Source organism: Carettochelys insculpta, chromosome 1 (genome assembly GCF_033958435.1).
Source record: "Carettochelys insculpta isolate YL-2023 chromosome 1, ASM3395843v1, whole genome shotgun sequence".
NCBI lineage: Eukaryota > Metazoa > Chordata > Testudines > Carettochelyidae > Carettochelys > Carettochelys insculpta.
In genome coordinates, this window is record NC_134137.1 from 2,936,874 (window position 1) to 2,956,761 (window position 19,888).

At 47.0% G+C, this 19,888-nt stretch overlaps 1 protein-coding gene across 1 annotated transcript; it reads right to left on the reverse strand.

Annotated features, from left to right (window-relative positions):
* Positions 1 to 1,712: 1,712 nt before the first annotated feature.
* Positions 1,713 to 2,660, reverse strand: LOC142001944 (olfactory receptor 52M1-like). The gene has a single exon (XM_074977622.1). The coding sequence runs from the start codon at positions 2,658 to 2,660 to the stop codon at positions 1,713 to 1,715; it is 948 nt and encodes a 315-aa protein (XP_074833723.1).
* Positions 2,661 to 19,888: the final 17,228 nt, after the last annotated feature.

A 19,888-nucleotide genomic window follows, 5' to 3' on the forward strand; every position in this document is an offset into this window, starting at 1 on the left:
CCAATGTTCATCAGCTGGCACCTCTTGGCATTTTGATGACAGATGCACATTTTAAGAGTTTGCCCACAGGGCTGTGAAATGGCATCTCCTGATTATTCAAAGGAGTGTCTTTGTTTAACACCCAATCTGATGTGCGTACCTTCAGAATCGTATGACGCAGAAGTCTGCTTTTAGATTAGGGAGGCTGGGCTGTAGTGATGCACATAAACTTACAAAAACCCATGGCCAACACAGTGGGAAAGGATTTTCTAATGGATTTTCTACAGATTTCTTCTCTCTACTAGTGCTAACCTTTCCTGAAATTGTTAAAGTTTCCTCCCCTGTAATATTGTCTCCACCAACATAGTGAGGCTAACCCTTCAATTCCTCACATCCTTGGGAGGCAGCAAGAGAACGGTGCTATGCTTGGCATTTGCAAATTTATACTCAGGCTGTGTTTATGGGAGCTATTTAACCGGCCGGGGCAATCACATCTGTGTGTAATCATTACCTTAGACATCTCATTGTGCAAGTTTCTGCTACTAATTGTAATAAAATTGTGCTGCTCTTATATTACTCACAGTGGACGTGTGATGGCTACAAGTCCTGAGACCTACCTCCAGACATGGACCTTTTTATCTATTATTATCAGTAGTCCGGGGGGAGGGGGAACATGGAGATTCTTAGGTTAGACTGGCCAGCTGTTACCCTGTAACCAGCCAGGCTTGCGTTCCCCAGAAACGAGGCTGCACCCAGAAGGCGAGTGCTATATTTGGTTTATTGAAAGCGCGTGACACCCGCACCGGGAGCCCCGGAGATGCCTCAGTCACCCATGGGGGAAGATACAACGCACCAGAGCTTCGCTCGGGGAGAGGCTCCGTAACAGGCCTCCTAACACTAGCTGATAAAGCTGAACTCATTAACATAAGATTGCCTAAAATTGCCTATGCATTTCTTATCACTATCTCTTGTGGCCTACTGCTAGCGTAGCCTTGAAGTCTTTGCAAGCAAGCCTTGTTTGCAGTTGTTGCCATGGCAGGGTTAGTTGTTTTGCAGCTTTTCACCTAGCACAGACTGGCCTGTTTGGAATTCTCCGGAGGATTCACAGAGGGGTCGGACTGCACTCTCGACCGTTACAAAGTCTTCTCGCACCCTACATACCCCAAACTGTAGTCCTACCCAGCTTCCCAACTGCAGTCAAAAGCTCCCAATCCTCTACAGGGTTCATGTGGCTCCTGGGCTTCTCCCTCCGTTCCTGACTCTACTGATAACAGCACTGCTGTGTCCTTGCTGCCTTCACTCAGGCTTCTTGGCAAGTTACAGCAGCTCCCAGCCCCACACCAAAGGGATATGAGGAGCTGGTGGAGGGGGATAGAGATAATCCAGTGAGTGACAGGGAAGGAGCTGAGAGGAGCAGAACAAAGTTGGGGCCTGGGCCTTAGCAGAATAGTTGAACAAGTAGGCAGGGCCTTGAGGGAAAAGGCAGATCCAGGGGTGGGACCACAGGGTCTAGTTACTAGCAGTACAAATGTGACAACCTTGTGTGTTAATGAGATGTACACAGAATAATTCCCCAGCTTGTCACGCTGAGCCTGCCCAGCCAGGTGAAGAAAGGGTTGAAATGTGCCTCTGACTATCCAATAAAAGCCTGTGTGAGAAGGGCCAAGTTATCCATGTCCCCAGCCAGCTCTGCACTGGGCTGGGTCTGACAGCCAGAGACCTAGGAGAAAACTTCAGGATCTTTTATGAGTAAACAGCCAGAGCAGCCTGCCCCGGATTTGCTTTGTCCTCACCCCGTAGATGATGGGGTTTAGCATGGGGGGCACTAGCAGGTAAATGTTGGCAGTGAGAATGTGGAAATGCAGAGGCACATTTTTGCCAAAGCGGTGAATGAGGGAGGTGAAGATCATTGGGATGTAAAAGGCTAAGATAGCACAGAAGTGGGAGCTACAGGTCCCAAAAGTCTTGAGCCGGGCATCCTTTGTGGGGAGGCTGAAAATAGCCCTAAGGATCTGGGCATAGGAAATGGCAATAAAAATCACATCCAGGCCATGTACAGAGAGTAACACAAATAGCCCATAGTAACTACTGATGCTGATGTCCGTGCAGGCCAACTTCACCACAGCCATGTGTTCACAGTATGTGTGGGGGATGATGTTGGTTCTGCAATATGGCCGCTGCCTTGCCAGGATGGGATAGGGCATTAAGAGGATGCTGCCACGCAGAGCTGCGACCAGACCAATCTTTGCCACCTTATGCTTTGTAAGGAAAATAGAATGTCTCAGGGGATCACAGATGGCCACATAGCGATCAAAAGCCATGGCCACAAAGACCCCAGACTCCATTACTATGTAACAGGAAATGAAGTACAACTGGGTGAGGCAGGCACTGAAATCGATCTCCCTGGAACTGAACCAGAAGATGCTCAACATTTTGGGAAGCGTGGTTGTAGACAGGACCAGGTCGGTGACAGCCAGCATGCAGAGGAAATAGAACATGGGCTCATGGAGGCTTGGCTCTGTCTTCACAATGAACAGGATGGCAAAGTTCCCAAAGAGGGCTATAGCATAAATGATAGAGAATGGGATGGAGATCCATACATGTGCTGCCTCCAGGCCTGGAATCCCTAGTAGGATGAAAGTGGAGGGGTTGGTGAAGATAGTTTCGTTGGAATGTGACATGGAGTTGCTGAGACAGATCAATGTCTACTTCATGTATTGTATCACTTCCTGTGTGAGCCCAGAGTCTCGGGTGATGATCCCAGCTGAAATACCTGAATGGAAAGACAATGTTAATAGGAGACACTACATCCTGTTGTCATGGACAAAGAGTTTCGTTCACTCCTGGAAGTCTTAAAACTAACATTTTAATTATTTGGAAAAAAATGATTTGTGAAAGACCGACCCGACAGATTTCTTATTAGACAGTGTTTCTGGAGGCAATAATTCCAATCTTTTATAGTGGGAGAGAAATTAATAGGCACCATCAGGAAAAAAAAATAATGTGGATCCTGGTTATGCCTCATTGTTCCACCCCCTAGAGAGTTTCCCATTCACTTAGTTGCTTGAAATTAGAGGCAGTGTCTACATTACAACAATCTTTTGAAAGCAGTTGTTCCAGAAGATCTCTTCTGAAAAAATCTTTTCTCCAAACAACTGTGTCCACACAAAAAAAACCCTCTTCTGTTAGACAGCATTCACACAGCCTCAGCTCTCTCTCGAAAGAACAGGCCAGAGGTTGGAAAATCTGGTGCCATGAGGACTGTTCTTTCTAAAAGAGGGGCCTGGGGCATCTTCACATCTTTTAGTCTGAAAGAATCCTTTGGCAAAAGGTGTACTTCCTCTTTTGAGAGATGAAGAGTGCCTCCTATGCAAAGGGCTGCATTCTTTCAGTTTCAGAATGAAAGATCATATCTTGTGTATAGAGGCTCCACAAAATCTTCTGGAACAAAAAGCAGTCAAGTAGCACTTTAAAGACTAGCAAAATAGTTTATTAGGTGAGCTTTCGTGGGACAGACACACTTCTTCAGACCATAGCCAGACCAGAACAGACTTAATATTTAAGGCGCAGAGAACCAAAAACAGTAAAGCAAGGAGGACAAATCAGAAAAAGATAATCAAGGTGAGCAAATCAGAGAGTGGAGGGGTGGGGGGGAAAGATCAAGAATTAGATTGAGTTAAGTATGCAGACGAGCCCCTATAGTGACTCAGAAAGTTCCCATCACAATTTAAACCATGTGTTAATGTTCCGAATTTGAATATAAATATCAATTTGTCCGTTTCCCTTTCTACAAAGGAGTGATAATTTCTTTTCAGTAACACACATACCTTGAGGTCTTTGACAGAATGGCCCATTCCATTAAAATGTTGACTAACTGGTTTGTGGATCTGGAGTGTTTTAATGTCTGTTTTGTGACCGTTGACCCTTTGTCTAAGGGAGTTAGAAGTCTGTCCAATATACAAAGCATCTGGGCATTGTTGACACATGATGGCATACATGATGTTAGTAGAGGAGCATGAGAAAGTGCCCGTGATTCTGTGAGTAACCTGGTTAGGTCCAGGGATGGGATTTCCAGAGAAGATATGTGGACAAAGCTGGCAGCGGGCTTTGTTGCAGGGAAAGGTTCCAGGACTGGTGTTCCTGGGGTATAGACTGTGGCTGTTAGTAAGGATCCTCATGAGGTTGGGAGTTTGTCTGTAGGAGAGAACAGGCATGTCACCCAGGGTCTTCTGGAGTGTAGCATCCTGATTAAGAATAGGTTGTAGGTCTTTAATAATCTGTTGCAGTGGCCTGAGTTGGGGGCTGTAAGTGATGACCAGTGGTGTTCTGTTCTTGGCTTTTTTGGGCTTATCTTGGAGTAGCTGGTTTCTGGGTACGCGTCTGGCCCTGTCCATTTGTTTTTTTACTTCTCCTGGTGGGTAATTCAGGTTTATGAATATTTGGTAAAGTTCTTTTAGTTTTTGGTCTCTGTCAGTTGGATCAGAGCAAATGCGATTATACCTAAGAGCTTGACTGTAAACAATGGATCTAGTCATGTGTGCAGGATGGAAACTAGAAGGGTGTAGATAAGTATAGCGATCAGTAGGTTTTTGGTACAGTGTGGTACTGATCAGGCCATCCATAAATTCTTTTGGAAAAGGCCTGTTTTATTTTATTTTCCTACTTTATTTTCAAAAGGACTTGCTAGTGTAGACACAGCCAGAGTGAGAAAATACCCCACAGCTTTTCCAAGTGATGTGCCGGGGACAACATCCCACCTCCAATAGACCTCATAGAAAAGACCTGGGCATCAGTGACTGCAGCTCCAGGAGAATACCTGATCATTATCATTCCTGGTGAAAACCTAAGGACTGGGTAGGAGAATAACCTGCTCTAGACATATGCTCACTTCACCCAATCTGCATAAAGAGTATAGGAAACATAAAGGAGAGCTGGGAGACAGACTATGACAAGAGGGAGTCTCCCATAGGTGGACAGACTGCAAAATCAGAGACTGTTTAAAGCAGAGACAAATAAGGGGCTTGTGATGGAGGAGAGAGAGAGGAAGAATGAAGCTTATTACATATTAGTTGTCAAAGAGCAAACGCTTCCTAGCTCCTGATATGTAAAGAGACTTAATGCTTCATAAATGATCTGGGAGGAAAGAAAATCACTGAAGATAAAATCTGTGGATGACCCAAAGGGCTGGCAAGGTTCATATTTATTCTCTTAACACAGGGAAAGCAGGGACTATGACGCGATATTGTGGAACAGAAGGACACTGGTAAAGGTTTAGCAGTCACCAGAAACATCCAACGGATTGTGAATTCCCAGGGCGACACTGTAGCCAAAAGGGCTGATGTGATCCTTGGATGCACACCTGACTACCGACAGATGGAAGCGAACCTGGGACTGCTGGATTTTAGTGCGTGGGCCTCGACCTCTTGAGCCAAAAGGCATCTGGCTGTCGGCTAAGGGAGCAGAGGAGACTCGTTCTTTCTCTCTGTAAGTGTTCTGAGTGCCACTACGTGGGACTGTGAACCACGCCCAGTAGGCATGTGGGTTTCCTGCTTCCTCTAGCTGAGGAAGGCCATCCTGAGATTCAGAGATGCAACTGAAATCCCAGCTGAGCCTCTTTTTTAACTGCTGACATCTGGGACCTTATTTGGGACCTCTGGAACTTAGTGCATGAACTTCTACTGCTTGAGCTAAAAGCAAGCTGCCTCTCTGCTGAGTCCAGAGCAGCGACTCTCTCTTTCTCTCTGCAAGTGGTCTAAGTCCCTCTGCCTGGGACAGACAACCACACCTGGAAGGTGTGTGTGTTACACATAAAGAAGGGAGCGGTGAGATGAAGCAGAAGAAAGATTTTATCTCTGCACATACCACTGGTGACATCAATTGTATCCAGTCTCAGGCTCCACTTTTCAACAAGGATGTTGTAAAATTGGAGATGGTGCAGAAAAAGTCCAGGGGGAAGAAAAAAGGAAGCTGAAGACAGCATGTGAAGGAGAAAGACATTTAAAGAATAGGAGAAATAAAAATGGGTGGCAACATGGGCTGCAGTGATCACGAGATGGTAGATTTCAGGATCCTTACAAAAGGAAGAAAGGTGAGCAGTAGTATTCAGACCCTTCATTTCAAAATAACAGACATCGACTCCCTGAGAGAACTGATAGGTAGGATCCCTTGGGAAATGAAGATGAAGGGGGAAAAGAGTTCAGGAGAACTGGCGGTATTTTAAAGGCATCTTACTGAAGGCACAGGAACAAATCATCCTGCTGCATAGTAAGAAGCACAAATATGGTAGGCAACCAGCTTGGCTTAACAGGGAAACTCTTGGTCAAATTTAACTCAAAAAAGGATGTATATAAGAAGTGGAAACTTGGACAGATGACTAAGGAGGAGTATAAATATATGGGTGGAAAATGCCTGGCAGTAATCAGGACAGCAAAGGCACTTTTGGAAAGGCACAACTTCCCCATGATGGTCCTAGACGATGCAGTATGGGAAGGTGGAGAGCAGCCATCTGTGGGGAAGGAACAAGTTCTGAGCTATCTAGAAAAACTAGATGTGCATATGTCCATGGCTCTGGATTTAATGCACCCAAGGGTACTGAGGGAATTGGCAGAGGTCACTGCTGAACCTTTGGCCGTTATTCTTGAAGACTCTTGGAGATCTGGGGAGATACCGGATGACTGGAAGAAGGCAAACGTAGTACCCATCTTTAAGAAAGGAAAGAAGGACAATCCAGCAAACTATAGACCCATCAGCCTTACCTCAATCCCTGGGAAAATAATGGAGGGAATTCTCAAGGAATCTGTTTTGGAGCACTTGGAAGAGGGGACAGTGATCAAAAGTAGCCAACATGTATTCACCAGGGGCAAGTCCTGCCTGACTAATCTGATTAGCTTCTATGACGAGGTAACAAGCTCTGTGGACATGGGGAAGTCAGTGGATGTGATACACCTTGAGTTCAGCAAGGCTTTTGATATGGTCTCCCATAACATTCTTGTCCATAAGTTAAGGAAATATGGATTGGATCCTCGGACTATAAGATGGATAGAAAGCTGGCTTGATGGTCAGGCCCACCTGGTAGTGGTCAATGGCTCAATATTTAGATGACGGTCTGTTGCAAGCAGAGTGCCGCAAGGCTCGGTTCTGGGGCCTGTGTTATTGACCATCTTCATTAATGACCTGGATGAGGGACTGGATTGCACCCTCAGAAAGTTTGTGGGTTACTAAATCAAAAGTTTTATTGAAGTCAAGGTATATCACATCCACTGACTTCCCCATGTCCACAGAGTCTGTTATCTCATCATAGACGCCACTCAGACTGATCAGGCATGACTTGCCCTTGGTGAATCTATGTTGACTACTTGACTTTCCTTTCTTCCACGTATTCCAAAATGGATTCCTTGAGGATTCCCTCCATTATTTTCCCGGGTACTGAGATAACACTGACCGGTCTATAGTTCCCTGGATTGCCCCTCTTTCCTTTCATAGAATCATAGAACAATATTGCTGGAAGAGACCTAAAAAAAAGCCATCATGTCCAGCCCCCTGCTCTAAGCAGGACCAAACCCATCAGATCAGCCCCGCCAGGGCTTTGTCAAGGCAAGATTTAAACAACTCCAGGGATGGAGACTCCACTATTTCCCTGGGGAGACCATTCCAATGCTTCACCACCCTCCTAGTGAAAAAGTTTTTCCTAATGTTCAACCTGGACCTTCCCAACAGCAACTTGAGACCATTGTTCTGTGTTCTGCCATCTGTGACCACTGTGAACAGCTTCTCTCCAGCCTATTTGCAACCTCCCTTCAGTAAGTTGAAGGCTGTTATCAAGTCTCCCCTCAATCTTCTCTTCTGCAGACTAAACAGTCCCAATTCATTCAACCTTTCTTCATAGCTCACATGCTCCAGCCCCCTAATTATTTTGGTCGCTCTCTTCTGGACCCTCTCCAGTGTATCCACATCCTTCCTACAATTGGGGGCCCCGAACTGGACACAGTACTCCAGATGTGGCCTCACCAAAGCCAAATAAAGAGGAATAATCACTTCTCTGGATCTACTGGCAACGCTCCTCTTGATACAACCTAATGTGCCACTAGCGTTCTCGGCTACAACAACACCTTTCTTGGATACAACGGCACATAAGAACATAAGAACGACCATACTGGGTCAGACCAAAGGTCCCTCCAGCCCAGTATCCTGTCTGCCAACAGTGGCCAGTGCCAGGTGCCCCAGAGGAGGTGAACCGAAGACAATGTTCAAGCGATTTGTCTCCTGCCATCTGTCTCCAGCCTTTGACTAAAGGCTAGGGGCACCATACTTTACCCTTGGCTAATAGCCATTTATGGATCTAACCTCCAAAATTTATCAAGCTCTATTTTAAACTCTGTTAGAGTGCTGGCCTTCGCAGCCTCCTCCAGCAAGGAGTTCCACAGGTTGACTGTGCGCTGTGTGAAGAAAAATTTTCTTTTATTAGTTTTGAACCTACTACCCATTAATTTCATTTGGTGTCCTCTAGTTCTTATATTATGGGAACAAGTAAATAACTTTTCAATATTCACTTTCTCCACACCATTCATGATTTTATATACCTCTATCATTATCGCCCCTCAATCTTCTCTTTTCTAGACTGAAAAGTCCCAGTCTCTCTAGCCTCTCCTCATATGGGACCCTTTCCAAACCCTTAATCATTTAGTTGTCCTTTTCTGAACTTTTTCTAATACCAGTATATCTTTTTTGAGGTGAGGAGACCACATCTGCACACAGTACTCAAAATGTGGGCGTACCATAGTTTTATATAGGGGAAGTATGATATTCTTCATCTTATTTTCTATCCCTTTTTTAATTATTCCTAACATCCTATTTGCTTTACTGACTGCCGCTGCACACCGCGTGGACATTTTTAGAGAACTGTCCACTATAATTCCAAGACTCCTTTCCTGATCTGTTGTAAATAAATTTGCCCCCATCACATTGTATGTATAACTGGGGTTATTTTTCCCAATCTGCATTACCTTACACTTACCCACATTAAATTTCATTTGCCATTTTGCTGCCCAATCACTCAGTTTGCTGAGATCTTTTTGACGTTCTTGACAATCTAGTTTGGTTTTGACTGTCCTGAACAGCTTGGTATCATCTGCAAACTTTGCCACCTCACTGCTTACCCCTTTCTCTAGATCATTGATGAACAAGTTGAACAGGATTGGTCCCAGGACTGACCCTTGGGGAACACTATTAGTTGTCCCCTTCCATTGTGAAAATTTACCATTTATTCCAACCCTTTGTTTCCTGTCTTTTAACCAGTTTCCAATCCATGAAAGGATCTTTCCTCCTATCCCATGACCACCAAAGGCTCTTATGTAAATTAGGTGTAAAATTTTTAAAGATGTGCGCTACATTAGCCTTTTTCCAATCATCTGCAATCTCTCCCAATCTCCAAGTGTCTTCAAAGATAATGGCCAAAGGCTCAGCAATGACATCTGCCAATTCCCTCAGTACCCTGGGCTGCATTAAATCCATACCCATGAACCTGTGTACATCTGGTTTTTCCTAAGTAGCTCTTAACTCCTCCTTCCCATACTGAACTGTCTAGCACCTTAGTGGGGGAGCTGTCCTTGCCCATGAAGACTGATGCAAACAAGCATTGAGTACTTCAGCTTTTCTTACATTACTTGTCACTGTTACCTCTCTCATCCAATAACAGCCCCATACCTTCCCTGATAACCCCCTATTCTTACCCTTCACATCCCTTGCCAGCTGCATTTCACAGAATCACAGAATCACAGGGCTGGAAGGGACCTCAGGAGGTCATCTACTCCAGCCCCCTGCTTCAAGCAGGATCAACCCCCCTATGTCATCCCAGCCAGGACCTTGTCCAGTTGGGACTTAAAAACCTCAAGGGATGGAGAATCCACCACCTCTCTAGGCAACGCATCCCAGTGCTTCACCACCCGCCTGGTGAAGTAGTTTTTCCTAATATCCAACCTACACCTCTCCCTCTTAAGCTTCTGACCATTACTCCTTGTTCTGCCATCTGACACCATGGAGAACAGTTTCTCACCCTCCTTTTAGAGCTCCCCTTCAGGAAGTTGAAGGCTGCTATTGAATCCCCTCATAAGTTAAGGAAGTGTGGTTTGGATACATGGGCTATAAGATGAATAGAAAGCTGGCTTGATGGTCAGGCCCAACAGGTAGTGGTCAATTGCTCAATATCTGGATCATATTCATTTTCAAGCAGAGTGCCCCAAGGCTTGGTTCTGTTGCTGGTGTGCTCCAGCATCTTTATTAATGACCTGGATAAGGGACTGGATTGATCCCTCAGCAAGTATGCAGATGACACCAAGCTGGCAGAGGGGTAGATACTTTTGGAGGGTTAAGACAGGATGCATAGTGACCTGGATAAATTGGAGGACTGGTTCAAAAGAAATCTGAAATCTGATGCAGTTCAACAAGGACAAGTGTAGAGTCCTGCACTTAGAACAGAAGAATTCAAAACATTTTTATAGGCTGTGGACCAACGTGCGAAGCAGTAGTACAGCGGAAAGGGACCTAGAGATAATGGTGGATGAAAGGCTGGATATGAGCAAACGCTGTGCCTTGTAGCCAAAAAGACTAATGCCATATTGGGGTGCATTAGGAGGAGCATTTCGAGCAGATCTAGAGAAGTTGTTGTTCCCCTCTATTCAGCACTGGTGAGGCCACATCTGGAATATTGTGTCCAGTTTTGGGCCCCCCAGTATAAAAAGGATGTGGATGTGCTGGAGCAAATTTAGCAGAAGATGACAAAAAAATGATTAAGGGGCTGGAGCACGTGGCCTATGAGAAGAGGCTGAGGGATTTAGTCTTATTTGTGGAAGAGAAGACTGAGGGGTGATTTAATAGCAGCCTTCAACTTCCTAAAGGGGAGCTCTAAAGAGAATGGAGATAAACTGTTCTCAGCTGTTACAGATGGCACTCAAATCCTGAGGTCTTTAGTCAGATCTTATTCCAAGGGGGTCTTTGCCTCAGGGGAGCCTGAGCAAACTGTGGGCCATGGTGTCTAATTTCCACCTTGTATTGTACATTTACTAATGGTTGTCATCCAGGTAGATCCACTTAGCCACTGACATGCAGCCACCTCTGTGCTCGAGGCCATCAGCTAGGGTAGGAGGTGATGCACAGAAAAGAGCGATATTTAGGTTAGTTATACATGACATATCACCTGTGGCAAATGCCCTGGGATGTTTAATGGCTGAGCAGAGTAGAAAGGAGCACAGACTTACTCTTCAAGCTATCCTGCCTCTGACTGGATGGCCAAGCTGGTGAGCTCCACGGTAAGAGATGTGTACCTGTGAGCTGTGAGCTGGAAGCATCCTTCCTGGTGATCCCCTTGGTGAAGCCTTGTCCCACACCTCTCTCTACCCAGAGTCTGCCCCCGGATCACAAGTGAGAGCTGATACAAAAGCATGTCCTTTTTATAATATGCCTCTGTGCAATCCCTGTGGGGTTTGCTTAGCATCTGGAGCAGCAGCAGTATATGGATGCAAACAGGCGTAGCCAACTTTGCCTGTGCTTGTGTGCCCTTTATCCAGCTTTAAGAGTAAACAGTAATTAAGGAACCTTCCAAAGGGAGATGAGAACTCTTGGTCTCACTCCTGAATCAGAGAGGAATTGGCTGCTCTGAGCATTTGTGTGTACCTACTAATTATATTTGATTAGTAAGAAAATTAAGGACAATGCCTAGGTCTCCACAGGGTCTGATACCATGTGAATGCCCATGATGGCTAGGTAGATAGCAGAGCAAGAGATCTGGAGATAGATGAATGAGAGAAGTTAGGAACACTTCCTTTAGGTACACGTGTCACTCGGGGCCCAAGCAGTGGTAATTCCCATAAGCTGCTTTCTTCATATTGTGCTGTACGTTTCATGGAAGGATCTCCAAGACCCGTCTCAAGTTTCTATGAATGTGTCCCTATGATGCACAGAGGTAACCTGGGGCATGAGGACACTTGAGTTGACCAACATCACACAGAGGCCATGTCTACACTAGCCCCAAACTTCGAAATGGCCATGCAAATGGCCATTTTGAAGTTTACTAATGAAGTGCTGAAATACATATTCAGTGCCTCATTAACATGCGGGCGGCCGTGGCGCTCCGAAATTGACACACCTCGCCGCTGCGCAGCTCGTTCAGATGGGGTTCCTTTTCGAAAGGACCCTGCCTACTTCGAAGTCCCCTTATTCCCATCTGCTCATAGGAATAAGGGGACTTCGAAGTAGGCAGGGTCCTTTTGAAAAGGAGCCCCGTCTAGATGAGCTGTGCGGCGGCGAGCCGCATCAATTTCGAAGCGCTGTGGCCACTTGCATGCTAATGAGGCACTGAATATGTATTTCAGCGCTTCATTAGTAAACTTCGAAATGTCCATTTGCATGGCCATTTCGAAGTTTGGGGCTAGTGTAGACAAAGCCAGAGAATGATTGACACATGCCAAAACCCAGGAGTTATCACACCCAGCTCTAAAAATCAGTTACCTGTCTTTCATAATTGCTTTTCTTCAAGGTAAGGTGAGCAGGTTGATTTTACTCTATGGCTAAGTCTACACTAGAAATTACTGTTGGAAGAGATCCTCTGACAAAACTTCTGTCCACAGATCATGTCTTCATGTAAAAGCAGATCAATCTTTTGATCTGCTCTGTCTACAACGCATTTTGTGTGCGAATGCTCCGCACATTTTGTGGACAAAGCCACAGTTTGGTTGACAAAACTCTCTCGTGTGGGCATAGCCTGTACGTGTGAGTTATCAGAGATTAGATTTTTTTTGGTTTTGTGTTTTTTTCGCATTACTACTCATATCAGTTCCAGCACAGGGGACTGAGAAGCAGTGTTCCTAGAGCAAGACTCAGAGTTCATGGCTATGTTTGCAACACTGCTCTACTAAAGCCTGCATCGCCCTAGGCCTCTCAGGTAAGCCTGTAATAAAATATAAATATACAGCTACACATCTATGTAGTATCCCTGCCAATATGTTGACTAGGCAGTCAGGCTGGGAGAGCAACCGCTGTGCCTTGTGTCCATCCTGAGTGGATGCATAGGGTCCCTGGCTTAGGCAGTCTGCTGGCTCAGAGCAGTAATGGATTCAGGCTGTGATGCAAGATGAAATTCTCTCAGCAGACACTGGGGATTTGTCTACACTTGCAAGTACATTTTGAAAATCCAGCCGTCTTTCGAAAGAGCACATGGAGAATCTACACACAAATGTGCTCTTTTAATCGCAAATCGATGGAACGTGGTGTTGTTTTCGAACGTGTTCCTCCGACCCAATAATAGGAAAAGCACGCCCTTTCAATAGTCTTTCAAAAGGAAACATATGTGGATGCGCCATGGGCTGCTCTTCTGAGAGACGCACTGGCTGGCAGCAGTGGGGCTCTATGGTGGCTGCATCCAGCCACGTTTAAAGCTGCATGGACCCAGAAACCCCATGGCAGGAAGCTGAGTCCATGCTAGGTGCAGCCAACTCACAAGCTCCTGTAAAACGCCCTCAGTGCAGCCATAGAGCAGCAACTGTGACTAACGGCCAGCAGCCAGACACCCCTGAAGCCCCAGCTCCCCTCAAGCCCTCAAGAAGCTCCATGGACTCTGGGCAACCCCACCGCCCCCACATCCAAAAAAAAGAAGGTGCCCTCATGGATGGCACCCGAGCTTCGAGACCTGCTTGGGCTCTAGAAAGAGGAGGTATGGAAGGAGATGGGTGTGAAGTGGTGTAATAAGGCTGTGTTCGCCTACCTGTCCAAGGGGCTGTCCTCTGAGGACACCCTGCCAGCACCCCTGAGCAAGTAAGCAGCAAGGTGAAGGATCTGCGGCAGGGATATGCCCAGGCCTGGGATTCTGCTAGCCACTCAGGGGCAGGTCCTACAACCTGCCCCCACTAGAGGAAGCTCCACTGCGTCCTAGGGCCCAGGGACAGCTCCTCCCACCATGCCTCCAAGACACTGTGGCAGATGAGGGGACAAGGAGGAGCCCAGACCCAAAGAATGCCCCATGCACCCAGAGACAGAAGCCGCCACTGAGGTCTATGAGTGATAAGGGGACCTCATGATCATGCTGCCATTCTGGTCACCAGACATTGGTGAGGGACCCTCTGGTAAATACCCCACAGGGCACAAGTCCTGGCCTGTGGGGCAAGAGCACCACTGCTCTCAGTGAGCACCCACAGCACAGGTGGCCAAAATGGCTGCCAGCAACATCAAGCACCTGCCCTTCTGAACAGGGCCTTGAGCTGCATGCCTAGGGCGTGGGGACAGGGACAACACCACATAGGCAGTGATCCCTGCAGCAACTGTGATTCCCCATGGCCACCTACCACTGGACAGGGCCACTGCCCATGGGGTGACTGAGCATGTCTTCCTCTCCCTCTCTGCAGCAGGAGGGCTGGGAATGCCCAGACAGCCTGGCAGAGAACAACCACTCAACATCCCCAGCCACACCACAAGGGGCCGGGAGCAGGGGGGCAAGACAGTGGGCTGGTGAGGATGATGGCACACCTCGTCCAGCAGAGCTGGTGGAGCAGTGCCTCTGTATGGACAGAGCACACCATGCATGGCAAGGGCCACATAGCCCAACTGCAGGAGGTGACTACACTCCTGTAGGAACACTCACAGCACCTGGTCCACCTACTACCCCCACCCCCACCAGACCTCTCCCTGGCTCTACTTCCCACTGATTTACTCCCTTTCCCAGCAACCCCAGATTAGAGGTAGGGCAGATGGTGCTCACAGACACATCCACCCCCACACTGGTGTAGCACTCACCCCAGGTTGACATCTCTCCAAGATTGATGTCCTCCCCTGCAGTCAAGTATTACTAGCTGGTTGCACTTCCTCCCACTTGGCCAGCTGCCCTCTCATACATGGTTTGCTCCTGCTCTCCACTGTAGGTAGATTTGTGTGGCTGTTCTTACACACATCACATTTTTTTTTTGTGTACATAATGGAGACACACATCTCCTAGAGCTAGGAAGAACCTCTGGAGGTCATCTAGTCCAAACCCCTCCCTACTTGGCAGGACGAAGCACCATCCCTGATATCCATTTACCTCACTCCCTAAACGGCCTCCTCAAGGACTGAGCTCACAACTCTGGGTTTCACAGGCCAATGCTCAAACCACTGAGCTATCCCTCCCCACTCCACCCTAAGAGTAGGTAATAGTTATTGTTAAGGGGCTTATTTTTTTTCACCACCCCTGCGTCCCAGGTTCTTGTTGGAGGAATGGTGAGAGGGCTGGATGTGGGGGGCATGGGAGAGATGGTGAGGGGTATATGTGTGGGGGGCCTACATGGGGTGCTGTGGGTGGGGTCACTGTGGCCCTTGTGCAAAGGCCTCCTGAAGGGCCTCCCTAATATTGATCCCATCACGGTAGGCCTGGTGGTTGGGGTGGGGGACAGCTGTTTGTAGATGGGGATAGACTCATTGTAGAGGACGCAGTAGGCTCCCACCATCTGTGGGATGTTCTGCAAGCCAACCTTCAGCCACTAAAGGAGGCACCACCACTGGCCTTTCAGGTGCTCTAAGTGCTCCACCACATGGTGAGCCTGGTTCAGTCACGCATTGAACAGCTCCTGGGTGCGGTCAGAGTGGCTGGCACAGGGTTTTATTAACCAGAGCTTCAGGGGGTAGGTGGCCTACGCCACCATTCATAGGGTATGGCAATGTCCCAAACTGGTGATCCCATGGTGGGACATATGTCCTGGCCGCCATTTGTTTTCAGAGGCTGGAATTCCAGAACACCCAGACATCATGGCCGTTTCTACACAGGCCACTTTCTTTGAAAGTGGCATGGTAATACATGGCCCAAAATATGCTAAAGAGGCATGGATGCAAATTGCCTGTGCCTCATTAGCTTACGGTCACATCATTTGGAGTCTGGAAGACCCTTCTTCCAGACTCCAAAACGCCGTTTCGAAGCGCACTGTGATGTGAAGCCCGGAAGAAGGGTCTTCTGGACTCCAAATGACATGACCATATGCTAATGAGATGTGGGGAATTTGCATCCGTGCCTCATTAGCATATTTTGGGCCATGTATTACCATGCCACTTTCAAAGAAAGTGGCCTGTGTAGAAACAGCCCATTTGTCTAGACCACCCAGACTACATAAATGTCCCAGAAGCATCCCCTCAGGTCCACCAGTGCCGGGAGCACTAGTGAGTGGGAGCCCTTGCTATTTATGTAGCTCCCAGTGCTGTGTTTCAGGGTGCGGAGGGAGATGTATGTCCTTTCCAAGGCACCAAAGCAATTCAGGAAGCTAAGCACTGTGAATCCCATAACCACTGCATCCACATGCCCCGCACAGGCCACCCTGTGCACCAGCATGGCAATGATGGCATGCGTGATCGGCATGGGTGGTCTTGTGAGAGCCCCCTCTCCCAAGCCCCTCCCTGGTCTCCATTCTCCATGCTCCCTCCCTGGCACCCTCCCTGATAGCCCTCCCTGGGCCCTGTCCGAGACCTCTCCCTGGGACATGTCCACCATGCTCCCAGCCGCCAAGGGGGCGGCCCCCTCCCTCCGCCCTGTGACAGTTTTGTGCACTGCGCATGCCTTAACTCCATGGTGAAATCCTTCACGGTTGCTTTGCTGACCCCAATTGGTGCCCCAATGACCAGTAACTGACTAGGGTGGCCAGTTTCCAGACAGCACTGGCAACTTGTTTGTCAAAGGGGAGGGACAGTCACATGGAGGTGTCCCAGTATATCAGGGTGGGGACGAAACAGTAGTAGAGCTCTTCAAGGGCCTGCTTGCTCATGCAGCAGTTCTGCACCCACCTGGCATCCTCCCAGTCCTCAAGCCCCAGCCCCCACCAGTTCATTCTGTGGGGGTGGCTAATGGTGCAGCGGAACGCTCAGGAGGGGCGCCGGCAGGATCGTGTCTCAGGGGCTCCACAGCCCCAGCCAGAGAGATGCCCCCAGGAGGAGGTGGAGGGTGGTCGTAAGCACTGTGGCCAGCTGGATGAGCATGGAGTCGAGGATGGCCAGCTCAATGATGAAGAAGAGCTGCTTGTCTGTGTCCATGTCGACTGGCTTCCAGGCACCTTCAGGCTCTGTGGGGCTTGTGACGGCTTTGCAGGGTTCAGCATGTGCAGGGTGAGGGTGCTTGGGAGGGGCCCTTTAAGGGAGAGGCTGGCTGTGGGGCCCGGTAGGACTTGTCCACCATGCAACCCCATCCACAGTGTTTCCTGGCTCATTCTTTCAACAGGGCTCCTGTAGTTCTGTGAACACTCTCTTCTGAAATAGCAGCCCAGTCTTTCAAAAGAGCGGATCTCAGTCTCAATCTGCATGTTGAGTGTGGATGTGCCCTTTCAAAAGGCAATCGTTTAAAGGGTGGCTTTTGAAAGATCACCTTTTGAAAACACTCAGTAGAGTAGATGTAGCCTGGGTGACCTTTCATCCTATCCATCATCAGCACAGCAAACAAATAAACATGCAAAACAGCTTAGACCCTCCACCTAGCCTCCTGGTGTCCAGGAGAAACCTTGTGCTCCTCTTCCAGAGTATGAGGCTGTGCAAAGAAGCTGGGTAAATATTTGTCCTCCTGACTGGGATGAAACTGAGAAACTCCCTGGAGCAGAAATACTGGGGACATCCACATTTGGAACTTGTCCCTACTAAATGCTGACCTGATGGATACCAATCAGGCACACTCCAGTGAGTCTGCACATGGGTGTGCACACACCTAGGCTGCGTCTACATAGCAAATTGCATAGTCAATTTTGAAATAGGCTATTTTGGCATGTGGTGGTATCTAAACAGTGCCACATGCTGAAATAAACTCTGTTTCCAAGCTAGCAGCAAGATGAAATGAGTGCAGTAAGCCAATAATCTAATAGGTTACACAAATGAATCCGCCCGTATTTAAATAACATTTATCTAACACATAGACACTACTTCGAACGGTTTAATTAAACAATCCATGCATGGGATTCCAATCATAAGTTCAAAGGAGCGGTGGTGATTCTTCCCACATAGGTATGATCCAGTGATGCATATGTCGGGATTTAAAGCAAAAAAACAGCAAAGGTAAATGGCAAGAGCACTGAGTTTGCTATACTTTGTTTATATCTCTGGGCTGACAACATTGGGAAATGTTTGGGTAGAGAGAGAGGATGTTTTCTTCTCATGAGAGACAGCCAAAATCTAGTTCTGAGACCTTGAAATGCAGCTGCTGCTGAGGTTGTTATTTTTTCAGAATCTAAGGCACCGTTTCTGTTTGTGGCTTTGTTGAGGCCTGTAATGTCTGATAAAGGGCAGAGACAGAAGATTTTCACTAACATTAACTGCCTATGAACTATGATACATGTTATGAGATAGTTGGGCCTCATGCAGGACCATGAAATTTAGGAATGATGACAAGGGTTCTTTACATAAACCATAACATGCATTGAAAAATTTTACCCTACAGGGCCCTCCGCTTGAAACCAACAGCCAGCCAGACATTGAGCCACTGATCATTACCCGTTGGGCCCAACCATCTAGCCAGCTTTCTATCCAACTTACAGTGAATTCATCCAATTCATACTTCCATAAATAATGGGCAAGAATATTGTGGGAACCTGTATCAAAAGATGTGCTAAAGTCAAGGTACACCACATCCACTGACTTCTCCATGTCCACAGAATTAGTTACATCATCACTGAAGCTAATCAGATTGGTTAGTCATAACTTGTCCTTCGTGAATCCATGTTGACTACTCTTGATCACTTTCCCCTCTTCCAAGTGCTTCAAAATGGATTCCTTATGGATCCCCTCCATGATTTTTCTGTGGATTGAGGTAAGGACTATTGTTCTTTGGACTGTCCTTCTTTCCTTTTTTTTTAAAGATGGACACTACATTTGAATTTTTCCACTCATCTGTGAACTCTCCCAGTCTCCACAAGTTTTCAAAGATAATGGCTAACATCTCTTCAATGACATTTGCTAATTCCCTCAATACTTTTGCATACATTAAATCCAGACCCATGGATTTGTGTATGTCTAGCTTTTCTAAAGAGCCCTTAACCTCCTTTTACCCAACCAAGAGCTGCCCAGCTAGTCATACTATATTACCTAGTGCTATAGTCTGGGAGCTAACTTTGACCATGAAAACAGAAGCAAAAAAAACATGGAGTACTTCAGCTTTTCCTATATCATCTGTCACAGCTTACATTCCTTGTCTAGTAATGGTCCCACGCCCTCCTTGATCAGCCTCTTATTGTAACGTGTCTGTAAAAGCCTTCCTTCTTACCTTTCACATCCCTTGCCAACTACAGTTTCAAATGTGCTCTCACCTTCCTGATTACTGCACAGCATTCTCCGGGCATATATTTATACTACTCTGTGGCCATCTATCCAAGTTTCTGCTTCCTATATGCATCCTTTTGAGTTTAAGTTCACCAAGCATTTCCCTAGCAAGCCAAGCTACCATGTTTGCTTTTCTTACTACGCATTGGGATGGTGTGTTTCTCTGCCTCCCATAAGAATTCTTTAAAATACTGCCAGTTTCCCTGACCTACTTTCCCCTTCATATTGGCTTCTGAGGGGATCCTGTTCATCAGTTTTCTGAGAGAGTCAAAGTCTGCTCTTCTGAAATCAATTTTACTGCTCACTTTTCTTCCTTTTGTCAGAATCCTGAAATCCACCACCTGACGGTCACTGCAGCCCATGTTGCCACCCACTTCTATTTCTCTTACTAGCAGGTCAAGCTAGGTATGGGTCGTGTTCGATTCCTTCAGCATTTTTACCAGGAAGTTATCCCCAACATTCTCCAAAAACTTCCTGGATTGTCTGTGTGCTGCTGAATTGGTTTCCCAGCAAATAACAGGGTGATAAAAGTCTCCCATGAGAACCAGAGCCCATGATTTGGAAGTTTCTGCTGGCTGCCTGGAGAAATGCTTATCCACCTAACCTACCTGAT